The 25,134-nt window shown below is 36.1% G+C and overlaps 2 protein-coding genes across 2 annotated transcripts; one reads left to right on the top strand and one right to left on the bottom strand.

Annotated features, from left to right (window-relative positions):
* Positions 1-2,127: 2,127 nt before the first annotated feature.
* On the top strand, positions 2,128-3,189 carry LOC116182054 (trypsin-1-like). Its single transcript, XM_031502548.1, has 6 exons — positions 2,128-2,186; positions 2,232-2,290; positions 2,343-2,567; positions 2,621-2,737; positions 2,787-2,933; positions 2,987-3,189. The coding sequence occupies exons 1-6, from the start codon at positions 2,141-2,143 to the stop codon at positions 3,137-3,139; spliced, it is 747 nt and encodes a 248-aa protein (XP_031358408.1). The 5' UTR covers positions 2,128-2,140; the 3' UTR covers positions 3,140-3,189.
* Positions 3,190-6,858: 3,669 nt separating this feature from the next.
* Positions 6,859-7,952, bottom strand: LOC116182042 (trypsin-7-like). Its single transcript, XM_031502539.1, has 6 exons — positions 7,856-7,952; positions 7,747-7,805; positions 7,467-7,691; positions 7,298-7,414; positions 7,107-7,253; positions 6,859-7,050 (listed from the first exon to the last, which is right to left on the bottom strand). Exons 1-6 carry the CDS (start codon positions 7,899-7,901, stop codon positions 6,898-6,900), a joined length of 747 nt encoding a protein of 248 aa, XP_031358399.1. The 5' UTR covers positions 7,902-7,952; the 3' UTR covers positions 6,859-6,897.
* Positions 7,953-25,134: the final 17,182 nt, after the last annotated feature.

Here is a 25,134-nt window from a genome sequence, read left to right on the forward strand (position 1 = left end):
TAATTATTGTGTTCCTATGTTCACCCAGCCATAGGATAAACTTACCTCTATTAGAATACAGAGTACAAAATTCCTTGTCTGCGGTTTATCTATGGAATACGTAAATACACGTTAGCCATAAGTTAAAAGATTATAATGGCTTCGGGCTTAGTAACATTTACAAAAGGTCGAAGACCTCACTTGCATAAAATAAAATTGAACCTCTACGGCCGACACTGGCAAATTAAATTTTTTAATTTAGCCACGGCTAGGTCAGTGTTGATATTAATTTTGCCCAATATATGAATTAGGTTTTATTACCAGTAAATGTACTGATTAATTGTCTTTAAATTCCTTTATTTATCGCACGATGCGTTATCCAATGACGCTACTCAAGTTTAAGAAACTTGCTTTTAACCAGCGGTTACTGTTAGCGATCCGAAAAACGGAAATTCTTTGTTTGTCACAATGGACGTATATTGTACCATTCATAAATAAAAAGCCTTGCTACGAATCAGGATGCTAAAAAGTTTTTCTTCGTCCTGGAATTTAATGTAATTCGTTTGTTCGCACACATATAATAGTTATTTGTGTACCAAGGCCGTAAAAGTGATCTTTTTTGGCCGAAGCTGCTGTTTGTGGCCGAGGCGGTAGCCGAGGCCGCAATTCAGATGAGGCCTAACAAATCACTTTTGGCCAAGGTGCACACAACATTTTTTAGGCGATCATCAAAAAAGAATTCAAAAATTTGCTCATAAACATATTTTTTCTGAAAATCATAGTTATCTTAGACAATTAAAAACAAAGCATTTCCTGTCATATGTAATAAATTATAATTAGCATCTTTCCGTGTGTTTTGTGCGTATCAAAATGGGTGATAGCGACAGTTCAGATACCTACCCAAAATGAAATTTTGGAAGCTGCAAGCGTTGCGACCCTATGTCATATATGATATAAGAGCAGGCGTTTGAGAGTAAAAGTACAATCGCAACTTCCTCCGCTGCACAAGATTTTAATAATGTCAAATGCAATACGTCCTTCGTAACTGTGGCTTCCAAGACCTTATAGTTAACATGCTGTACAATTATTAGAAACCTGATTACCTACTTTGATGGTAGGTATAGGTAGCTACTTGTGTTTTCGGTTAATTGCTGGTGATTCTTCGTATAATAATGTAAGCAACAACATCTTCCTCATGTTTTGGTTCTACACTTCAAAAAGGTCTGCAAGCAGCAAAGATTGAAACGTCAAACTATAATTTTAAATGTGAACATTGTGATTATGCAAAATGGTGTGAAACATTCCTACAAGTCCGAAAATGAAAAAAACGCACGTGGATGGCCCAATCCTTGATGGGGCGAGACCAGATAGACGCTTTGTATCAAACAGATTACTGTTTCTCAAACATCAGTTTCAAATAAGTACAGTTTGACAGATGTGTACAATAAAGTAAAGTTTGACAGAAGCGTAAAATAAAGTGAAACTTTATGGCCGCAAAAGCGACCATAAAATCAACGTTTTTGTGATGATAGCCTAAAAAAATTAATAAATGCGAAACCAGTCCCTTGTGCATTATGTGAAAAAGCTGACAAAGAACTTCAAATACTTGAAAAATGTGGAATTATTACGAAATCCGAATCATCAGATTGGGGTTCGCCGTTCGTTTTAATTCCGAAACCATTGAATACGTTGGTCTTGGAATATCACATGTGAAACCTCTGGCAAGATTTTCAGGATCTAAATCCTTATATTGTGATCCGATACCAAAAATTCGGATCACGAAACGGATTCGAATCAAAAAAGCAGTCCACCATACGATACAGAAGGGCATAAATTACTAGTTATGTATATGCAGGTACTGGTATATCATCCCAACTAACAACTCTAGCCAAATCGCCAAGTTACAGTACCCAAACGTCGAAAGGTTCCCTCTAAACCTTTATGCAAAATATTTAAAAAAACATACTTAAAGCAGATATAAAAAGCTAATCTCCCTTATCCCTATCATTTTAAATACTAATACGAATATAATTCAATGCACTTTTTCTAAACGTAGATAAGATTATACAAAAAAAACACGCTTGGTCACGATTGGCCACTGGTATAAATAGCGCGGGGAAGCTGTTTTATTTTATAGTAGGTATTAATTTGCTCGAGGAAAATGTTGAGACTCATCACAGTTTTGGTTTGCATCGCCTTCACACGAGGTAAGCTCAACGAGTTCAACAATGAAATAATACAATCATTTTCAGCCGCTCCATCCAAAATCGTGAATGGCACAAACGCCGAAAAAGGTGAAATTCCTTACATTGTAAGTTTTAAGCATAATTTTAAAATGTCAAAACTGACGAGCTTCGTTTAAGGTTTCTCTGCGAGTTGGTGGACGACATACCTGTGGAGGCTCAATTCTAAACGAGAATCACGTACTAACCGCCGCCCATTGTTTGAGCAACCGCAAATATTCGATTCAATATGGCGTTCTTCAGCTATCGTCCGATAACACAAATAGCATAGACGTTGAAAAGATCATGCGTCACGAATATTACGATCCGTACAATAGACACGCTAATGACGTCGCTGTACTTAAGGTAAATGTCTTCTATTTCAAGATTGAAAATCGAATAGGGTTGTTCATTTCCAGCTCATGTCTGCCATTCCAATTGACAATGTAAACGTGAGACCTACCACATTGCCCAGTCAAGCAGAGTCGGCACCCGATGGAAATTGGGGCGTACTAGCCGGGTGGGGCGCTGTGATTGTAAGTTACTTATTATTTTGTACAAAAGATAATATCATATACGTTATAGACTGGAGGTGGAGCCTATAAACAATTACAAAGGGTGGATATTTTGGTTTACTCCCCAGCAAACTGCCGAGCTGCCCATGGAAATTCGGTAAATGAAAAGTATCACCTTTGCGCTGGAGTTCCAGAGGGATGGAAGGGTCAGTGTAGTGTAAGTGTGCCACATTATAATCTCATGCGGTACTTACTGGGATGTTTTTATAGGGAGACTCGGGCGGACCTCTAGTAGCCGAAGGTAAACAAGTAGGTGTAGTCTCCTGGTCGATCAAACCCTGTGCGGTTGTTGGATATCCTGGAGTCTTCGCCAGAGTTGCTTCTTATACTGATTGGATTTGGTCTAAAGTTGATCTGAACTAAATAACTCTTCATATTGAAGAAATAAAATTTAAAATAAAATAAAAAGTACTATACCCACAAGTGTTTTTATCATGAAAAATTACCAAACATTACACATCACGCACATGTTAAGTGAAATATCGAAGGGCTATATACCGTTCTTCATACACTCAAATTTTAAACAAAATACTTAGGTTTAAATACAACATATTTATCGTTCAAATAAAAGACATTGTGCATTACATTGGGGTGCATCTAAAACAATCAACATGTAGTAGTTTATTAACGGCATGTGAAATGGCCATACGGTTTTCATTACGCTTCTAACCCCCAGGGGAGACATATTTGGTTATAATTTCCTTTTACTAATGTGATTTGGGGTACGTTGCTTTTTAAGATTTTCAAGTCTGTATATTTAAGACCCAAATTCAGAGTCCTTCCTAATTTCAAACTCACACTTAGATCCTACTAATTTCAACCTAACCTCTGACATTGGTATTCAGAAACAAATTAGACTGAATGAGTGGCTAAAATCTTACTAACTAGTGAGTAAGAGATGAGTGCGATGTAAGTCAGCTTTGGACTACCCTTAAGTGTCACTAATTTAAAATAACCTGGTTATGTCAAATGTGTTTCCTGTGTTTGTTAGAATATTTTATTGCAAAGTAGTTTTTAAGTGTGTTCTTATAGACATTATCTTAGTAAGTAATGAAGGACACGATTGTCTGCCAGACCTTTTTTCGTTGTGACACGGACACAGCATCGGTCTTATTACATTCGACGATGTAGGTATTAATACCGGGTCACAATTTCTTTTTTAAAAATTCACTGATTTCGCAATCCTTGCAACCATCGGAGGCATTGGAAATAATAACCGTAGAATGCCATATGTAAAACACAAATAACCCTTATTCATACGGCATCACTTGCTCCACTCGCTCGCAAGCTTGGTCGTGTCGTAACGTGCGTGTAATACCATCACGGGCGATGTGCGATAAATTTAGATTCGAATTAACAAAACCCTTGCGCACTGTTAAGTAAGTACCGTATCGACAGTATCCGCGACTTTTCCTGAATCTACCGATTGCAGTCAAGTACGGGACAATCATCACTTGATGCGACACCAATTGTCTTCTTTTCTGCTCGACTAACCAGTAACTTCAAACCCATACAAAACATAAGCATTTCCAATGCTAAAAATCTTCTCATCTCCGGTGATAAATGGTTTTTATTGGCGTTCATAATTATGACGATAAGAACAATATTAATAGTAACAAAATTAATAACCCCAATAACAGAAACTAATAAGAACAATAACAACTTTAGGAACAAGGAAGACTAACAAAAACTATGAGATTTGCGAAAACGTCAGAAATAAGTTTAAACTAAATATCTGTTTATGCTGAAGTTAGCGTTTCCAGAGCGGTTTGTTAGTCACTTGGTAAAATTTCCACTACCAATCGTTCCCCTAACAATATTTTTGACAGATTCCATACTAAAACCCCACTCAAATAAGTCACTCATTACAGATGTTCTCTGAATACCAAAAGTGAGAATGAGCGGGATTCGCACTAATTTGAGTTAGAAATGAGTGACTAACTAGTTGAGCGTGAGTTTGAAATTAGGAAGGACTCTGAATTCGGCTCTAAATAGGATGCACCGAATAAAAATTACCGTTAAATATGTTACTGTACTCGTATGTTTGCTTGAGATATTTTGGCACTACTGGTTGAATGCGCGATTTGAAAAATGGCTCACTATGACTATTGATATCCTTATCTTGGACACAGTGTATATTATCTGTGCTGCGCAAAAATGACGTCAAAGTCGCTTCACCTCTGCAGCAAACCTTATCAAAATGAATTGTGTTTGGTATTGTCGCAGCGTGGGATCGAATTAATTTTGTGACGTAATCACCCCAATACGCCGGCCAGATGGAAAATCCCATGTTCCCTTTCCTCACTTTTTGGGAATTCTCTATAAGCTTCAAGGTAAGGTTTCTTACCCGTGGCTTCCCGTCCTCGTCCAGGACCAAGGTCAACCATCTCCTGGTGGCGCACGAGGAAAACCGTCCCGTTCCGACGGTTTCTTCTATACGAGTATATCTATAATAACTAGAAAGGGTGAAAAAGACTGAAAATTAAATAATAATTCAGCATGTCAGTCTCGGGCCGTTCAGGAACCAGTGAGAAATATAAATCACGGCTATTCATTTCATCTTTAACATTTAAGACTCTCTAACATAGATGTTTCACCAATAGCCGTGTGCACCGACATGTCCATTGCAGTTTAATATAATCATACTTTGGTCCGACCCTGTGTAGGTACTTTTGGATCTGATTCCGTTCTTCCAGAATGTAATTCGATATCATTCAAGGAAAGTTGTTACATATACCTTCGAAAAGTTCCGTCAAGTCTTATGTTCTCTCTCGCTGCTTAGACACCGTCATAATAAGCATTCCAACGTGTGCCTTATGATTTTGTCTTTCTAATTGTCCTGAAGAGTACCATCAACCATCTAATGGTTGAAGCAGAAACAAAACCAAGCAGTTGTTCTATAGTTCTGAATTAAGTAACACTGAGCTATTCAAAGACTGGTTCAAACACGCAGAATTCAGGAAATATTGCTTTAGAAACAATCTCACGAACATTCAAATGTTCTGACCTTCTACTCTTGTACTGTATATCTGTATACCTTCTGCTTTAGAATAGCTTGTGTGAAATTAAGCGCGGGTTTTCCGCCCCAGCCAAGGGGGAAAATCCTAGAAATGACTCTCAGAGGGAATTGATAAATGATTTACTGAAGAAGTTCGCGGTCAAGGAGCCAAAAGCGGAATCTATAGCATATAATGTGTTACGGGTAGCACTTAGACTTGGTTAAGGATTCAAAAACCTCGAAAAAATGATGGATGCTTTGGAAGGAGGGTACGAGAAGCAATCTGCCTTTACAAAGTTAAACACTGCCTTTTTTTGAGCCCCGAAAAAAAATTCTCAGATCGACCCGGAAAATGTGGCCTGTTAGAATCCATAATTTCAAACAGTTCCAAGATTGGGCTACTAGTTCAAAAGTTACAGCACTTTGAATTTTTTTTCGAAATTGGTTTCTAGTCTATAACTTTTGATTGAGAAGTCTGATCGAAAAAGTACGAATTGATTTGGATTCTACGCACCCAAATTAATAAGAAAAATTGTTTTCCCAAGAAATTTTGGTGTAGTTGCGAAGAAAACTGGTTACGTAAAGATGTAATGAAATTGAAAAATTAGATCAGTTTTTAAAATTCGATGCAGAAGTAAGGGAGCTGAAGATGGATTCAAAGGTAGACAAGACTGACAAAGTGTGTTACTAGTTTTCATCCCTAAGCGACCAGTACACAAAGAAGTAATTACATGCCATTGAAGCTATGAATACAGATGTAACCATAGACTTTTAAATCAAGAGTTAAAGATGGCATGTTATAGTTGTGGTAAAAAACGCCCCCAATCGTATTATTGTCGCTGTCAACAATCGACTCGTAGACAGCACCAAGATGCGCCAGCCTGCATTACTAAAGTTCATTATTTTACTTCGTTGATAAAATGTCAAAATTTAACTATGAAAAGACTAAATCCCACTGTATTTCGTAGTCTTTGGACGACACGCTATTTGCGTCAGTAAGTATGCCACTATTAGGTAAGTATAATATGGTAAATGTGTATGGAGGTTTTCAGTTAATAAGGAAAACACTTGTACTTATGTCCTTTTTTATTTTGAGTTTTATTTCTTCAATATGAAGAGTTATTTAATTCAGATCAACTTTAGACCATATCCAATCGCTATAAGATGCAACTCTGGCGAAGACTCCGGGATATCCAACAATCGCACAGGGTTTGATCGACCAGGAGACTACGCCGACCTGTTTACCTTCGGCTACAAGCGGTCCGCCCGAATCTCCCTATAAAAAACAGCCGAGTAAGTGCCAAATATAACATAATCATGTGGTTCCCTTACATTACATTGACCTTTCCATCCCTCTGGAACTCCGGCGCAAAGATGATGGTTTTCATTTACCGAACTTCCGTGAGCAGCTTGGCAGTTTGTTGGGGAGTAAACCAAAATATTGACCCTTTGCAATTGTTTCACGGATCCACCCCCAGTCTGTAAGACATTTTATATTTGGGATAAAATTACGATGTACTTACAATCATAGCGCCCCAGCCGGCTAGCACAGCCCAATTTCCATCTGGTGCCGATTCTGATTGTCGGGGTAAAGTGGTAGGTCTCACGTTTACGTTGTCAATTGGAATAGAAGACTTGAGCTGGAAATGAACAACCCTATTCGATTTTTTACCTTGAAATAGAAGACTTTACCTTAAGTACTCCGACGTCATTGGCGTAATTATTGTACGGATCGTAGTATTCGTGACGCATGATCTTTTCAACGTCTATACTGTTTGTGTTATCGGATGACAGCTTGAGAACGCCATATTGAATCGAATATTTGGGGTTACTCAAACAATGAGCGGCGGTTAGTACGTGATTCTCATTTAGGATTGAACCCCCGCACGTATGTCGCCCACCGACTCGCAGGGAAACCTTAAATCAGTCATGTTTCCTATTTATGTTTTGGTGGTGCTTAGGAAATACTTACAATGTATGGAATTTCACCTTCTTCGGCGTTTGTACCATTCACGACTTTCGATGGAGCAGCTGAATACGAGTTTATTGTATTGTTGAAATTGCATAACGAGCTTACTTACCTCTTGCGAAGCTAATGCAAACCAAAACTGCAATGAGTCTAAACATTTTACTCGAGCAAGCTAAATGGTACTATAAAGTAAGACAGCTTCCTCGTGCTATTTATACTAATAGCCTACCGATTATTTGTAAACATATTTTTATATTACTTATCAGATACCAAATAGTTATAAGGGCCTAGCAAATGACCTTTAGTAAAGGTGTTTGAATTATAATACTCGTAGGTATTCAAAATATTGCTGATATGAAAGATTACAGCGTTCTCAGATTTGCTTTGTTTAAGTGGGTTTTTGAAACGTGTTGCTTCCTAGTTTAAAGGGTTAAAAGGGATTGATTAAATGTCAACACGTGTGTGTGTATGTAATGCGTATAGAAATTGACTAAAGTTGTTTTTAGTATGCAAGTGTTGCGACAATGATATATTTTATGTACAACGCAAACTGGAAGATTATAGCGAAGAAACTGGTTGTTCTAGAAGTTCAATGCTAGGGAAACCCGATTAATTCCTCCATGCGTCAAAACCAATTTTACGGGCTGCATCTTTAGCCCGCAATAATTGAAAGAAACAGTAAATGCATATACACCAAGTTGGCTGCAGTTAGGGTTAAAGTTTAGAGAATAATGGGTTAGGGCCGAAGTTAGGGCAGCAGTTAACAAAACCTATGGGAAAGGGTGAAGGGCACAGGATGTGGCTTATCGGGCGTAATAAAATCCTGTGTGAAAAACTGCATTAAAAGTTATATGGCCTTGGTGGTCAAATCCAACTTATATGTGGATGTGGAAACTAGTAAATCGCTCCTCATACCACATAGTTTCTAAACCAAAGAGTTTTTGTTAGCATGGTCCAGCCCCTGAGACAGGTGACGTTCCTCTTGCGGAAAATTCAAGCCTACAGTTGTGAATTACGGCTTTAGATGGTTACAGTATTTTCCACCCCTGGGACTATCTCTTCAAGGCTAAAAGTGTTAGTAATCAAACAGCAAGTCAGTACACACAGCAAACAATGCCCTACCCTCGACATAACTGAGCAATACAACATAAAAAATTAAACTCCGGACAAAGAACATGTAACAAACATCAATTCATTAAAATTTGCACCAAATATGAAGTTCGTGGCAATTAGACCAAAGATAATAGAAATATGAAGAGAAACCAAACAAAGTATTTTAATCTATAAAACATTAAAGGGAAAGAAAAGAACCAAACAGAGTTCTAAATTGTTTCATGTGTCACTACAATCGCCCTCACACTGGCACAGTCTTGTGCATGGCAGATCTGCCTTGGATCCATTTAACACCGAGCCCGACATGCATTTTTGCGGCGATATTTTTCTAGGATCAGCAATGAGTTCAGGAGGGCAGGGAGATTCTACATTGCCCCTCCTCGTATGCTATATTCTGTTGTGCTTAACCAGCACAATTTCAACTTCAGCGTGCGCTATCCGGGAGGTTTTACGTTGTTTTCAGACACTGTCCCCAAACTTGACAATCCTGGGTATCCAGCTCGTTGATAGTACAACCTTAATGTTTACTGTATGGCTCCCTTCCTGTACGATCGTAGAACAAAAAAATACAGGGTGTTTTTTTCATGTTTCAGTATGGGGATCTAAAAAGCGTAATATGTAGAAAAACCCTTAAATGGGTAAAGTTATGCTGATTAATTTTCTCTTTAAAAGTTTCTTGTAGCTTTACAAGTAGCAAAGTGATGGCCAAAAAAACAAAAAATGCCGAGTACGAAAGAAGAGTGAACGCTGTTTTTAGAGATTCGACGAAAAATGTATTGAAATATGTTTCTAAAGAAACGAAGTGTTTCTTCTGCAAGAAATCGGGTCACATGGAGAGTAACTGTGAAAGTTTTCCTACGAAACCTTCAATCCAATCAATTGGGGTACTGAATTTGATCCATACGGAGGTAGCAGGTCTAAAGCAATCCATTTCAAGGAATGGGCAATATTATTTGGTCATATTCATCGGCGATTATTCTCGAATTACATATGTTCGCTTGATCAGGGAGACATTGGAACTCGAGAATGAGTGTAAATATTTTGTCGAAATGTTGAAGAATAAATTCAATAAGAAACCAAAATTATTTCGATGAGATCGTGGTGGCGAGTACATAAAAAGGATATTTCAACAATATTTCAAGGCGGAGGGCATTGAATGTCAATTGACGACTGGATACTCTCCACAATAGAATGGCGTCGCTGAACGTAAGAATAGAATGATCCTGTGTATGTTAGTCGATACAAAGTTGCCATATAGTTCTTGGGGCGGTTTACATTCAGAATAGGACCATTACCAAAGCGACCAATATGACGCCGCGCCGTTCGAACGACGCGACGGTTTGGAGGGAAACCAAATTATTTTCATATCTTTTGCAACAAATGATTTGCTCATGTTCCACATGAAAAGGGGCGGAAGCTGGATAATGCAACTGTGGAAATAAAGTTTCGAGGTTATTAATATCAGTCTAAGACTCTAAGGCGTACCGATGCTAGGATCCAAAGGTAGGTAGGGTGGTGATTAGTCGTGATGTGAAGATCAGTTGGGACCGACCGGAAATTTGCCGCCCCCTATATATTTTAATAGTTAATCAAGAAAATTAATAAAAGTCAAATAACGCCGCTTTAAATTTTTCTTTTCATTAAAAAAGTAGGTACTTTTCGTGTTTTTGCGTTTTTCCCGACGCAATTTCATAAGGGCATCTAATTTTTACGAAAAAAATCGAACAAACACATTGCTAAGTACTATTTTAACAAGAAGCATGAGTGCGGTGGCAACAAAAATCCGAGTCGAAGACGAGGATTTTTGCACCTGCACGAATGCGTTTTGTTAAAAAAATATTACCTTGCATTGTATTTTTTAGATTTTTTTCACAGGAAAAATTAGACTTCTTTTAATTTTTGTCTTAACTTGCAAGTAATATGACTAAATATAAACCACTTTAAGTCCTCGAAGTGATTTAAAAATAAGGCAATTACCTATACTCATAGAGTAGTTATTTTTTACTTCACCTTGATTTTGTTATCAATATTAAGAGTGCTTTTCAAAAACATGATGACGAAACAGATTTACTGTAGATATGTTTCATGACCATCAGGATTTGAAGTGGTACTTACCTGCATACCTACTGCAATTTCCTGGTATGCAAGTATGTTTTTGTATTAGAAAACTAGCGTAAAGTTACACAATTTTTTTCACCTCTTGCTCATTAGGGAAACCTTCGAACGTTAGCAATGGATACAGTTAGGCTATACCTGTAATTAGGTATTTAGATGGGTCTGAATTCAAAATCCTATTGATTTTTAAAATAACTAATGGACCCGGGCACATCGGAAGTCAAATTTGTAATGAAAACCAACGTCGGCAGCCTTACCGATATAAACAAAAAACATTAAAGTAATATGAGTAAAATATTCACAAACATTTTTCAAAGAACTTAATTTTATGAAAGTAGGGACGTAATTGCCAACCCAAATGTAGTGTCGTTGATAAACAAACGTTCATATTTTAGTAGTTTATGAAAAATGTTTTCATTAATAAAAATAATTCCGCAAATTACTCACTTTAATCGTCAACATCTGCTTATATTTTGTTCCATTGAAATTTTCAGCCGCATTACTTGAGCCTAATACAAATTATTGCTCATTACACTATACATTGAATAATGACGTAATCCAAAGTTTTAAACTGTATTTAGGGATTTACATAACTGCAACATTTTACCTTCAAAGTTGCAAGCGTTAAAGGATAATCATTAAGCTTTTTATAATACTCTCGTTTACTACATTATTCATTTGAAGGTATACTTTACTTTAATTGTGTTCATGTTCAACAGAAAATGAGAATTAGAAAGATATCTTCCGATAATTCATCCAAAAAAGAAACATTTGCACTACTTTATAAACTGTTTCTTTGACGTAGTGAGTTTGGGAATTTTTCAGACTCTTTTACCTTTACGTCATTAAGATTTCCACACGAGTTACCATTGATGGACAATCGAAAAGTTCCAGAAGTCATTAGAGACAGGTTTCTCATTTAATATACAGAAACGTAGTTTTTACGTAGAAAGAATTAGAACTCTCTTTAAACGCACCGATAACTTTTCTGATCAACTTCGCATAGGTAAATTAATTTCACGTGTTCTCATTTCCCTGTAACATAGACCTACCAAAATTAGACTCATGATCCCGAAAATCTTCCTTGAAGTGGAAAATGTGTCGGTAAGATTAATCGACGAGATTAGGCAACATATGGCGAAAGGGGAATAACATATCGTCCTATTTCGATTTAGTCATGCTTACTACCTTTTTTTCAAAAACACTTCCTGGTTTAATTGAACAAGATAAAAAAAATGTACTCACATGCATGAGCAACTTTAGCGTTTTTTTCCGTAGTTTCAGCTTATGAAGGCATTTTGGCGTTTTGCCTACAAAATTGATGTTCAAATAAAGATCTGGTCAGATTTGACATCATTATTTTCATAGTTTTCAAATGTGAGAGAGTCGTTTGTAGGATACAGGGTATCAAATTACAAATAATTCAAAAGGATATGCGAGGTACAAAACACAATCCATAAACCATGAAAACTCAATTTTATTGATATAATCAAGCACAATGAATAAAACTGTTCTTTACGTATGTTAGAAAGTTCCGGATTGACGGTCACGTATGAATAACCCAAACTAAGAATGGATGTCACTCTTATGCCTCTATGTAGGTCTATGGAATACAAACACTTTACGATTCAAACAAAATCGAAAAATGTATACTTAGGTTGTGCTCGAATATCCATGTCGAAATTAACCATAGAAATAAGAACATAACAATTGGGGTGGGCGGAAGGAAAGTGATTTGTCTTGATGTCCAGCAACACCACCAAGGATTTTTTTAAAATTTCAAATGCAAGTGCTCTGTTTCATACCTCGGTGCCCCTGCGTCATGAAGCGTACCACCTCATGAAGGATCATTGGTCTGTGACACAACGGTACGTAATTAAAAACTATTCACAACAGTAGCGGTGTTTAAAACGTGTAGAATTTCTTTTAAAGAACGAAAATTGACGAGAATATACACTGTGTCCAAGATAAGGATGTCTGTCATGGGCATCTCCAATACTGTGGAAAATACGACGCTAATCGAATCAGAGAAAAGATGTGCAATTAAAGAGTTATTATCATGCTTTTAAAAAAAAACAGGAAATTCCGAATACTTCCGAAGATATATTCCAGAAAACCGAACTTTGCCGATTTCGATTTTATTTTTGTCTAGTGTTATTGAAACAGATACCAAAAAATAAACAATACTTTCTTATTGCCACCTTGTGAGCTCTACAAGACACCATTGAGATATTTTCAATACAGCGTTTCATGTCGGAGAAATCATTATCCATTTTATTTTTCTATATGTCCCGTAAAAAAAGTGTATACTGTATTGAGTAGTGTTTGTTAATTACGAATACAATGATGTACGACACACCAAAGAAAATAAAACTATTGGTTTCAACAGGATGGTACACCTACCTACGCACTACGAGCTATATAAAAAAAATAAAGTTGATGATTGTTTCTCCGAAACGAAAAATTGTATTTTTTTTTTTTTTCACTCTTTAAATGCTTTATTTAAAATTGTATTGAAAATCACTCAATATTGTCTTCTAGAGCTCAAAAGTGCCAATGCGAAAGTGTTTCTTTTTGTATCTGCTCAAATATCGGAAAAGACCTGTATCCACAAATTACATTTATTAAAATAGGCGCTAAATATTTCGGTGTGCGTCTATTACGTATTTCAAATTATACTGAGAATAAATATTCCCGTGGTGACACACACAATTTCAGTTTGCGTTAATTTTTTTGTTCATCAGAAAGACTGTTATCGATTTGAATTAACATAAAGTTGCATGTGTATTTTCTTTATGTACCATTTCTTGTCTAGAATTTATTTGTTATGGACAGGTGTGTTTAAAAGAAAATGGGTACAATAATTTTGCTCAAGCATCATTTTCGTATAAATTTGGACATGTTCGTTTTTTTTTATTTTGATAAAAAAATTATTTAAAAAAATCATAGGTTTACGAAAAATTGGTACACTTTTAAAAAGGGAAAGTGGAAGTGGTTCGCGATAACGCTCGTTTATTATATGTAGTGTTGGAAAAAAATAGGGGAGAGCTTCTTTGGGACTTGATGATCTGCTACTTTTGTAGACGCTCGGAGGTTTTTTGGACTGGACGGTCCACGGCACTGCGGAACGTTCGATCACGTTGAGTTTCCATCACCGTTCTGAATGCAGAGTTTTTAAAGTATATGTAGTTTTTTTTTAATTTCCATACAATTGTGTAGAAGTGGCATTATGTTTTTTTTTTATTATTGTTTGTGTTGTTTGATCAACTTTACAGTTGTTCTGATTTGTATTTTTGTTTGCATCCTACTGATTTACGAGGTGAGTTACACAGCAATATGGTTACTCAAGTGTGATTTAATTTTTTTTTACAAATTGGATAATGAGTTAGGATTGCCCGTTTGTAGTGGATAAAATTATGTCCGTTGCCTCCTCTTTGCAGTTTTTTGCCTATTTTTTTTGAACATGGATCATTGTTGTTGTAAAGGTTCTTCAATGTTTAACCTTTACAACAACACCAGTCCAGCAGTCCAACGTATGGTACAGATCCCATTCGTCTATTTAGCCCCTTCCGTCTCTACTAAAGGTGTTTAATTGCAGCAATGATTGCAGTCAATTATTACCATCATGACAGCACAACATGAACTCTTCTTTTTAGCTTTATTTGACAAAAATATGCGTTTGAATAAATAAAAGCAGACGAAGCTATCCACCAAAATGACTGCCTACAATCGTGAGCTTGAGGATCAAATAATCGTCGATCAACGATATACCTATCCACGTTAATTTTGCCGAGTAGGTACATTAATTTGTTAGGAACGAATTTATCGTGTAGAGCTTTCTTAATTAATGCAAAGGATAAAACGCGCTGTCAGGCATCTTATAGACCTCTTATAGCAGCCACTATACTTGAATTAGTTGCAGTGTTGTCGTCTTTAGTTTTCTTGTCATTGGATGCCGGTTGGCGTACAAGTTTTAAGCACTGTGAGCGCCACGGCAATTAATTTTACTACATTTTCCGAATGACCCTAAAACAACAACTAACAGGTTATTCAGATCTGTGCAGCGAAGATTGTTGGGTAATTAAATTTCAGTGCACCTACTACGATATCGTAGCATTTACAATGGAGTAACTGATATATTACCCCCGGAAAGATTAAGACATTTATCATGTAGTTAAACATTTGCATTTAACTGAAGCTGTTCATACCCTGTTATGTAATTTAAACTAATGAAGTTGATGGTGGACAAATGGAAGAAGCTGACAGATTGACGACATTCGGTTAGTGGTTTACGAGCGACTCTGAAGCACTTTTCGTAATTTGACCCGCGCACAAGACAACTTCCCCATAAAAAGCAGACATTGTGATGATTGATATAGTCGTGGACGACAAAAAGTCGAGCAAAGACTTCAACTTTTAATCTAATATCCTTTGTGAACTACAATAGACGTTTGGTGTTGATAAATAGCGAATGTTTGTTTGGTCAGAACATACGAGCAAAACTGCGAGTATAGTTTCTGTTCTCTGCTGTAATGACAACAACATTGCCAATGGGTTTCTTTTTCTTTATATAATTTTGACAAACTTTACCTCAATGTTCAAACTGACACTCGTTAATAATCTCGACTTCCATAACTAATTTCTCATTTCTGATGGTCGTCGACTTGAATAAGAGATAAAAGTGTCAAGTAACCTCAGTGTTTGCTATTTTTTACTATACTCAAGCATACAGCGGATTTCATCATTTTTACTATATCACTGCACTGCAAAATGCACTTTTTAAATACTCTTTTTCTTTAATTCTTTAAAATAGGGTTGCTATTAAAATTTGAAGATGAATCATTATCTCAAATTTTGAACGCGCTGTATAAAATTTTATTACATCAAAAAGAGCGCAATTTAAGTGATCAGCATCAATGACTTCTTAAGCAGTCGAAAATGTATACTAAATGCTAAATCCGTACTTATGTCGCCCATGGAAGTCCATTCACAATTCACATAAGAAGGTAGCTAAGAAATTTAACATGGGTTATGTATCTAATAACATTTCCACTCGCAGCAAATATGGTCTGAGAAAGGACCTTACATCTTTCTATAATTTAAAATTGTGTTAAAAACGAAAACAGATCAATATAAAAGCTTTCGATTTCAATTTACTTTCCCAACTAGAGGATTCATAAAATAAACCGAATCTGTAAAAGTTATTAGGTAAAAAGGGCCGGGCATAACTTTCATTTTAAGGCGATGCCTTCAAACTCAGATCAGTTGATTATCATAAGTATAGGGAATCGCATTATTGAAGAGGAAACTCTGCGAAAAATTTTTTAAATTTCACACTATTTTATTTATCCAATATCGATCACCTCGTAACCATCACGAGTATATTAAAATTTTATTCATGAATACCAACAAGCTGACAAATTTCCAGTCGACGAAATTTAATTACTAGCGAAAAATCACTGGCAGATTTTAAAAGGACATCTAAATTGATTTTATATTACGGGGAAGCACTTACCTCCTTTCTTATAAAGATGTAGAGGTTCCATTTTTCTTTTTTGTTTGTTTTTCTTTTACAACTTCGTTAAATCATAATGCGACCTTTTAATATGGGGGGGAGGTACTTACATTTGAAGCTTTTTTCTGTGCAGTCTTTAGGAAAGACTTTATTCGTCTTTTATTCTGTATTTTCGTCACGCATGTTGTAGTAACAAATCAAAGTAACAATGACATTTATGCTTCGCGGACTTGAACCACTACAAATGAGTACCCGGTGTTCATTTCTAAAATAATAGTAATTCGATAGGCGGCCAGGCTGACTTTGATAGTGTGTGCACTACACTGAATTATATACCACTCACCTTCTTCTAGGTTTAAACTTCCTCGATAATAGAGACCCTAGCCTCGTGGTCTTCCAAAATTAACCGAGTCGTTTGCATTGTTACCAACTACCTTTCATGACTTAATCTAAACAAAACCTACGCACCACGCGCTCACATAAATCAGCAGGCAGCAAACTATCAGAAAAAGCAGTCGAGAGACATCCATCGCTGATCTAAATCCATTAAATTTTACTTTGATAAAGTCCCCTTATCAAACATCTGTTTAATAATTCTCGTGTGGGCGCAATAATTCCTTTATCCACATATTTATTAACTTCTACGTCTTAAACTCGGTCTTAAACTATTCAAACAAATAAAACCGACCACATTATTGAACAAAATTACAGCAAAAGTACCTATACGACCAATAAAATTAAATCAAATTCATCAATTATGCGACTATTTGTAACAAAATTCCACCAGATTTCCTGATCAAACTTTGCATAATGTTAAATACAGGGTGTCCCGCTGCCATTTCCGTAACTTTAACCGAAAATTACACTACTTATGCGCATTATTTGCTAACCTAGGAAGGCATACCCTTATTGTCGGCATTATTTCAACCTAAAGCGTCACCCCCCTCCCGTTCAAATAACTTCTTACCGGTAAAGAAACGCAACGCATAATTGCGGCAGCCCCAATTTCAATTAAGTCATGTCTTTAAATTACACCCTCGATGACTGACTGGATATGAAATCATTTCATGGCAATTAAACGACACGCAAATTTTGTGAAGGTGTAACGCTATACAACGCGATCCCTATTTTGCTTAAGCAATTATAAATTATAAGCATTATGAAACCGGTCAAAGGTAACAGCACCGCTTGCTTGAGCTTACCGTGTGCTTATCTCAAGGTAATTTTGTTAAATTTTCCCAAAGTGAACGTAACCTTTTATTTGTACCCATGTGTTTAAATAAGCGGTATAACACAATAAAAATGACAATGTTACATAATTTTTCATAAGCAAGCATTAGAAACCAATACAGAATAACATTAATATTGTTACCGTTTGGCTAATGTTAACGCGTCTGCGGACAGCCCAATACTAACAGAAATTACAAACTATTTCTTTACAATGCAATTAGGAAGGAGATTACCAAACGCACTCGAAAATCAAACTAATCGTGCACTTAAGTGGTTCTTATCTTCGCTATAGTAAAATGGGTTCTTATCCTAGCTTCGTGTGGTTTGTATCTTGGCCGAAGTAAAATTAATGTTTCGATTGATTTGTATCTAAGATGAAGCGGATCAATGTTGATTTTTCTTGTTTCTTTGCCAGATGGCGAGTTTAGGTAACGTAATCGATTATGTCTTCGGCCTGTACAATTTCTTCACGGGGTGTAAAATTTGGAGGTTTTAATGATTGAGAAGTTCCAAACTAAAATCTCAGTTTTTATTTATTACATTCTTCCTTGGCAAAGTCAAAAATTGAGCTTCAGTAGCTACATATGCATGATGTTTAAACCCCAAGAATGCCAAAATTGGAATTTCTCTTTTAATTTTCTTCTCGGTAATCATTAATATAAGAATTTGTTTACTTTCAACGCATAAGCCACCAGTTTCCTCAAACAACTTTACAGCTCGATCGCGAAATTCGGATGATTCCACTGCTCGTAAGGAAGGAGTATGTTTACTCATGTACCAGTATTTATCGCTACATTAGGTATCTTTATTTAATTTTATTTATTGTACAGACATGCGATTGTATCGAATTAACCGTGAACCCCGCCAAAATATTCTGTATCAATTATACGAGGAGTTTTTAAACTACAGATTGAAAATATATTCTGTGTAATTTTTTTTCAAGATAAATATCAAAAACCATAACATACAATATGCACACGCGTTTGCTAACATTATTGAATTTATACTAGGTACATATTTTCTCTTATAAAAATGATATCGATTAATAAAAGATAAGGGCTTCTCTCGAGCTTGAAATTTAATCCCGTTCCTTAAAACCAATTTGCTGCGCCTTCATTATTAAGCGCGGTAATATCATACTTCAAATTCCAAGTAAATATTAGTTTCCCAATTATAAGCACAACAATTGCCTTATTACATCTCAGGGCACAGTTGGGTTTTATAGGGATTTTTTTACTTGGACGTGAATCTAACACAATATGTTTGTCATACGAGATTATTTACTCACCACCAGTATAAATTTGAACATCTGTCGCAAAACACGGACAAATTGAACACAGTTTAATCTAACCGCATAACCACTCCGTACGAAATGGTCAAGTTTAAGTATGCGGTCATCAACAAATCGTATCAAGGCTAACACCTTGTAATTAAATGTGAAACCGTTGCAAAAAATTATGTGTCACTTTCTAGATGTACTTAGTTCTTTAGTACCATTCGAAAAGTCAATTCATTTTAACTGTGCAGTAGCGTCAACGTTAGCGCTTCCTGCATAGTTCACATTCTAATTAACGCTTTATGATATATATTTTCCAATAAAGTTATAAAGGTGGGTTATGTCAGTAATAAACCTTCACCTTTGGTATGAATTACGGGCAACTAAGCCAATGTCACGTAAATGTTATTAGCTAGTAGTTCACGTTTAATCTCTCCTTGTGGGATGGATTAGACATAGATTATGCCATACATTTCTGATTCACTTTATATCCTTTACAAAGTTAATGTGGTATTCAGGTGAATAACATTCGCTCTTTAATGCCGGTACTGATGTATTTATAAAAGCGGTAAGTATGTCTTTCCATCGATATTTTCTCCGTAGATTTGTTTGTGATGTGTAGTATTACAACCCAGCTTAATTACTTATAGGAATCCTTTGAATCTTTCGACACATTTGACGCCTGCCTGCGCGCCCCGCTATTTCCTACACGCCTCTTTCAGACCCATTCGTGCTTTCATACATTCTTCACCCACATCTATACGTCGCTATTCTTTCGTGCCTCCTCCAATTTACGCTTTCTTATTTGACACCGTCTCCTTTCAAGCCCCCTTTCTGTACATCTCCTTCCTTCTCGACTTTGTCATTCCTCCTTCCTTGACAACTTTTTCCTGCACGACCCTTCTATGCCTCCTTTCTGTCCACTTCGCGGTTTCTCTCATGCATCCATCCCGATGCATTATTCACACTGGCTTGAGGAATTATTCACGTCTCTTTCATTTTATTCCCACCTTCTTCATTAACTCTATGACACTTTCTTTAAATCTTCACGTCGCTTTCGCGAATTATTGTGATTCCCTTCACTCATTTAGGTCTACTTCGCCCCTTTCTCCTGGCACCCCTATATGTCACGGGTCCTGACTTTTCGCTTCTTGTTTCCAGTCTCCTTCTTTCAGGCACCCTTCGATGGTTTATATTTCTTGAATTTAACATCACGTTTATGCTTTTATACCCCGACGATTGTAACGATAACCCATAAAAAATTTGCTTTTGCTAGTGTAAAGTCATTCGAGTTATTCATTCTTATTAAGTAAGAATTACAGTATTGTATCCGTATCAGACAGACGTTAACATTGCTTACGCAATTACGGCGCTATTCACTACCCCTTTTGGTTGTGTTGTTATCTGCTGCAGATTGGCAGAAAGCGTCCTTCTTGAGCTGAACACGGCCGTTGCGACCTGTAGTTCAAAAGGTAATTTTTGTATTTCGTCGACTCCTTGATTAACGTTCGATAATTATGATTTTCGATGCAATCGAATTGTAATTATTACATTTGCTTGATATTCATTTAATGATTATATATCTCCGCTACATATTTCTAATATTTTTGAGACCTTGACGCCTCCTTCGGACCTCCTCCATGGTCTCTGTAAGCCTTATTCCCCCTATCACGTCTCATTCGCCTCTTCTTGGTTTCTCTTTCACACCATCTTCACGCCTTCTTGAGGCCTACGCTTACTTCATGCTTCTTTTGCGGCCTCTTTAATCACTACGCATCTGAAATGTTTTTTAATGCATTCTTAACTCCTAGTTTACTATGTCTACTTTATCCGCTTCACGCTTCACGCTTTTGGCGCTTTCACCATACATTCCTCATGCTTTGTTTATTTAAACTGCGCCTTCTTTAGCTACCAACTTCCTTTTTTCACACGTGCACCTCACACCAGTGTATCTATTCTAACAAAGAATTTCAATTGTGCACGAGTCTGTTAAATAAAATGAAGATGTATCTAAAAAGTCATAACATTGCACTTATACGGAAACCATAATGGTGTAAAGATAGATACATCACAAAATATATAAATCTTTTAGCAAATAAACGTTGTTCTAAAATAAACTATTTCGTAACACCATTAATTTATCTGCCTGTTATGACAGTCATTAAAGAAATTCACGAGCTTTAGTAAAATGTACCTTAAATGCGTTAAAAGTTAGATGCATATAAAAAGAAAATGGAACTTTCGTGTCACTAAATCCCGCTGTTCTACTTGTAAGCATCCAGATCCGGTGTAGGAACGCTTTAATACGAGCAACATTAGTAGGTAATAGTACTAGATAAGCTGAAAGTTTAAATGCAACAGCTCAGTATAACCTGCAATACGAGCGAACACCTCATTCATAAAACTTAGTTGGAACAAAGCAACAAATATTTTAAAGATTTTCACATGACTGCAATAAAACAGTTCAGGAAACTGAAGAGAAATTTACGATTTATATCCAGTGCTCTTGTAATGTGCCCATTAATTTTGGCCAAAGGTTTTATTGTTAGCCAACCCCGAACTCGGAACATGGGCGGGATACCTTTAAAACTGTATAAATTGCTACACTCTTCTGCTATTTCAAGCTATAAAAGTTCATAAAACCGTTTCCCCTCGTGCTTCATAACGTATGAATTTTTGTGCGGCATTTACAATAGCGAAAGCGATGTCACCGATAATGAGAAGGAAAACAAACTTTGGCGTATAGTAATTTTCTGATTTTCTATCGTTTTTCCTTGAGACCGAATAAATTCGGCGGCTCAAATAATTTCGGTTTCAAATCGAAAGCCTGCTACAGAAGCAATATCAGCTGATTGAAACGCTTTTCATATCAAAGGTAGCAATATTTCCGCATTTCTCACTGTTGACAGATATTATTGAAAAAATAATTGCTTTTGGAAGGGTTAAAACAGACTCGATGGCAAAACCATATACGTTTACGTCAAGACGATAAACATCATTTAAATTTGACAAAATCGATATACACAAATTGAAATCAAAGATAGATTTTTTACTCTCGGAAAAACCGTTCTAGTTAAAATTGCATCATTTTAATGCATTTATAATCTGATAAAGTGTAAGTAATTTATCAAAAGCTCTAGGAAACTAATCTCTAACCCTCTTATGTCCCGGATTGCACATGTACTACATTTTATCTTCTCTTCCGGAGTTGAATTTATTATTCCATGACGGTAAGGCGTTATACGAATATAACTCAACCATATATTTTGCATGATTAAGCTCCTAGTTTTAACTTCAATGACACATATAACAAACGAACATAATTTGTTTCGTACAAATAGACACAAAGTAACATTAGGCGACTAAAAGACCTAATGGGGGGAGGGGGTTGAATGTTGTATAACATATCTCAGTTTTAAAATTTTAGTCAACTTTTAGGTGACGCTTAACTTGTATAACACCCCAGTAGTCAATAATGAAATACCACAATTACTTACCGCGTAAAAAGTAGAATGAATTGTAGAATTAGCATTTTCTTTAAAACCATTTTTTTTTAAAAAACATGATGTACAAGTAGGTTAAGAACAAATTTGAAATAATAGAGGCCAAAGATATTTTAATAAATATTACAGGAACGAAATGTTAATAAAATATAGATAATAGATAATAGATAAAGCAGCCTTAGGAACAATAGAAAAAACAAAAAGAAAAACCCTTGCTCATAGAAGATGTGCAAAAGAAAAAAATACAATATTCTATACGTGTCTAACCAAAAGAACTGATGAAATAATATAATGAGAAAAAGAAAGAACTCAGACGAATAGGTACTCAAAGTGAAAAAGGATGGGGAAAAATGTCTTCACCTGAAAAGTCTTATGGAGTGTTGCCGGCCGATAGACGTTTATAAAACGGTTATATAGATGAAAACAAATGAGACCAATAAATTGCACTGCCTAATATTAAATGAAGATTAAGAAGGGCACTACAAACAACAATTACCAGAACCGGAAACAGATCAATAGGCATAATTTGTTTAGAATTCAATAACAGCCTAATAACTGAAGAACCTTGAAACAAATCAAAAGTCACTCTCCGGGAGCATGAAATACAAAGCATTAAATTAATTAAACTGTCATGTCATATACCTATATCGCTATGTGCAATTGCAAACGGTCACTAAAACCGCCCATAAGTATCTGTCCCGCGAGCCTCAATTTACTAACAAAACCTGTAAAAGAAATAATTGTTATTTTTCTAGAGCCCGTCCAGCTTCCGCCACAACGAAAATCTCGACATTGACGTAGATTTTATTAATTTGTGTGATGTCCTAGCTCTTGTAGCAGGATCATGATCTTTGAATGCGTTGGCTGAAGGTAGGCTGTTGTGATTCTAGCTCACGTCCCTAGCTTCCGGAAATTCTTGTCGTATCCTTCCAGCTTCTTTCTTCAGGTTGGTTTTTGTGAGTTCGAATTTCTCCGCGGTCAGCTACTCCATCCCTATACTTGCTATTTTGGACACTTGGAACAACTTCAAAATGTAGCACTTCACTGGGACCGAAACACTTGTGGTAACGCGACACCAATTCTTTGAAAAGCTCGATTCATCAAATGTAGCATTTTCCTGGGTCCGGAACACTTTAAACGACGTATTAGATAAATCTCTAAGGTAACTTTCTTCTGTTAAACTTTACAATTAAATAAGACTTACTGTCTTTTCTATAATACGCTCAAATAACGGAAAATCTGCGAAACACACACAAAACAATAAACGACAACGTTTGAAACGTCAAACAAACTAAACAAGTCACGATTAACGTCTCTCTCCTCTATTTAAAACAAATTCCCTTTTCGTTCCACTTCCAACTGCTTCTTAGAATAAATTAAACACCTGAGTTTTCTTATCGGTGAAAAAAACATCTACAATAATACGTGTATCTTGAAACTAATTAGCCCACGCAGCGATAACAAAACTTCTTATCTACGACCGGGGATAAACTTTTACAAATACTACGCACATAATTCCAGATTAATAACGTAATCTTTTAACACCAAATTTAAAATTATAATTACCAATCTTAAATACAACCAACATTTAACGTCAACAAATAATGAAATTTACATACAGGGTGACCCATCGTTATTGCAGGTGCCCAACCCAAACAAAACATCCAAATGGCGTAGTGTATACAACAATATGGACATATGATATGAACATATATGGAATTAATCCCGTGTTTGTCCCAGTCCCTAGGTACTCAATCATACGTGGAAATTAATCTCTGTAGTTTAATTTAGGTTATAGGAATTACATTTAATCCTTGACCAGTTGCTTTTTAAAAAATGCGGTTATTTGGCACAATGAAAATCGCGTATTTTCTTCATACCTATATGTGAACCATATTATCAACAACATATCAACCTAAACAATCTGAAATTGATGAAACGTTTGGAAGGGGATATACACCTAAACACTATTAACCCTTAGGTGTACATTTAAACGTAGGTGCTTTAAAAGGTTATAATGATAAGGATAATTGTAGCTAAATAAAAAGTTTGATTCATCTTGCAATGAGATAGAAGGAAGAAAAATACGAAGGAAATACTATCAATTTTTGCATTTAGGTGCTTTTCAGTAAGGGTCTTTATTAACTTTAAGGAAACGCTCAATTATTGCGTTCGTCGGAAGCTGAACTCCACCTCGTGAAGCTACATGCTTTCAACTCAAATGCGGTACCTACAACAAGGAACGTATTGTCGTCCTTAAATTACTAACTCGAAACAACGTTGCCATTCTTCTGTTGACACATATTAACTGTAACAACTAATTAAGTTGATTTGCTTTAGAATGTGGATACAACGGGTAAACTTTACAAGAGACCTTCATTGATGAAATAGGTACGAGCACAAAATTTGTTGTTAACGTGCCACCATTGTGAACGTTTTCCTACGAACAATGGAATGTGATTAGGAAAAACTGTAACTGAGAAGGAAAATAATGCGAACCTTATCTTCTCTAACTATGTATTTAAATGCAAAGCGGTGCCTTAAAAACAATAGACAGAAAGTTTTCCGAATTGCAGATTAGTTGAGGTTATTTCAGTCAGCGGTCCCGAACAGTTCTAAAGAATGAAAATCGAGACGGG

The sequence above is a fragment of the Photinus pyralis genome, unplaced genomic scaffold, assembly GCF_008802855.1.
Source record: "Photinus pyralis isolate 1611_PpyrPB1 unplaced genomic scaffold, Ppyr1.3 Ppyr1.4_LG1, whole genome shotgun sequence".
Lineage (NCBI taxonomy): Eukaryota > Metazoa > Arthropoda > Insecta > Coleoptera > Lampyridae > Photinus > Photinus pyralis.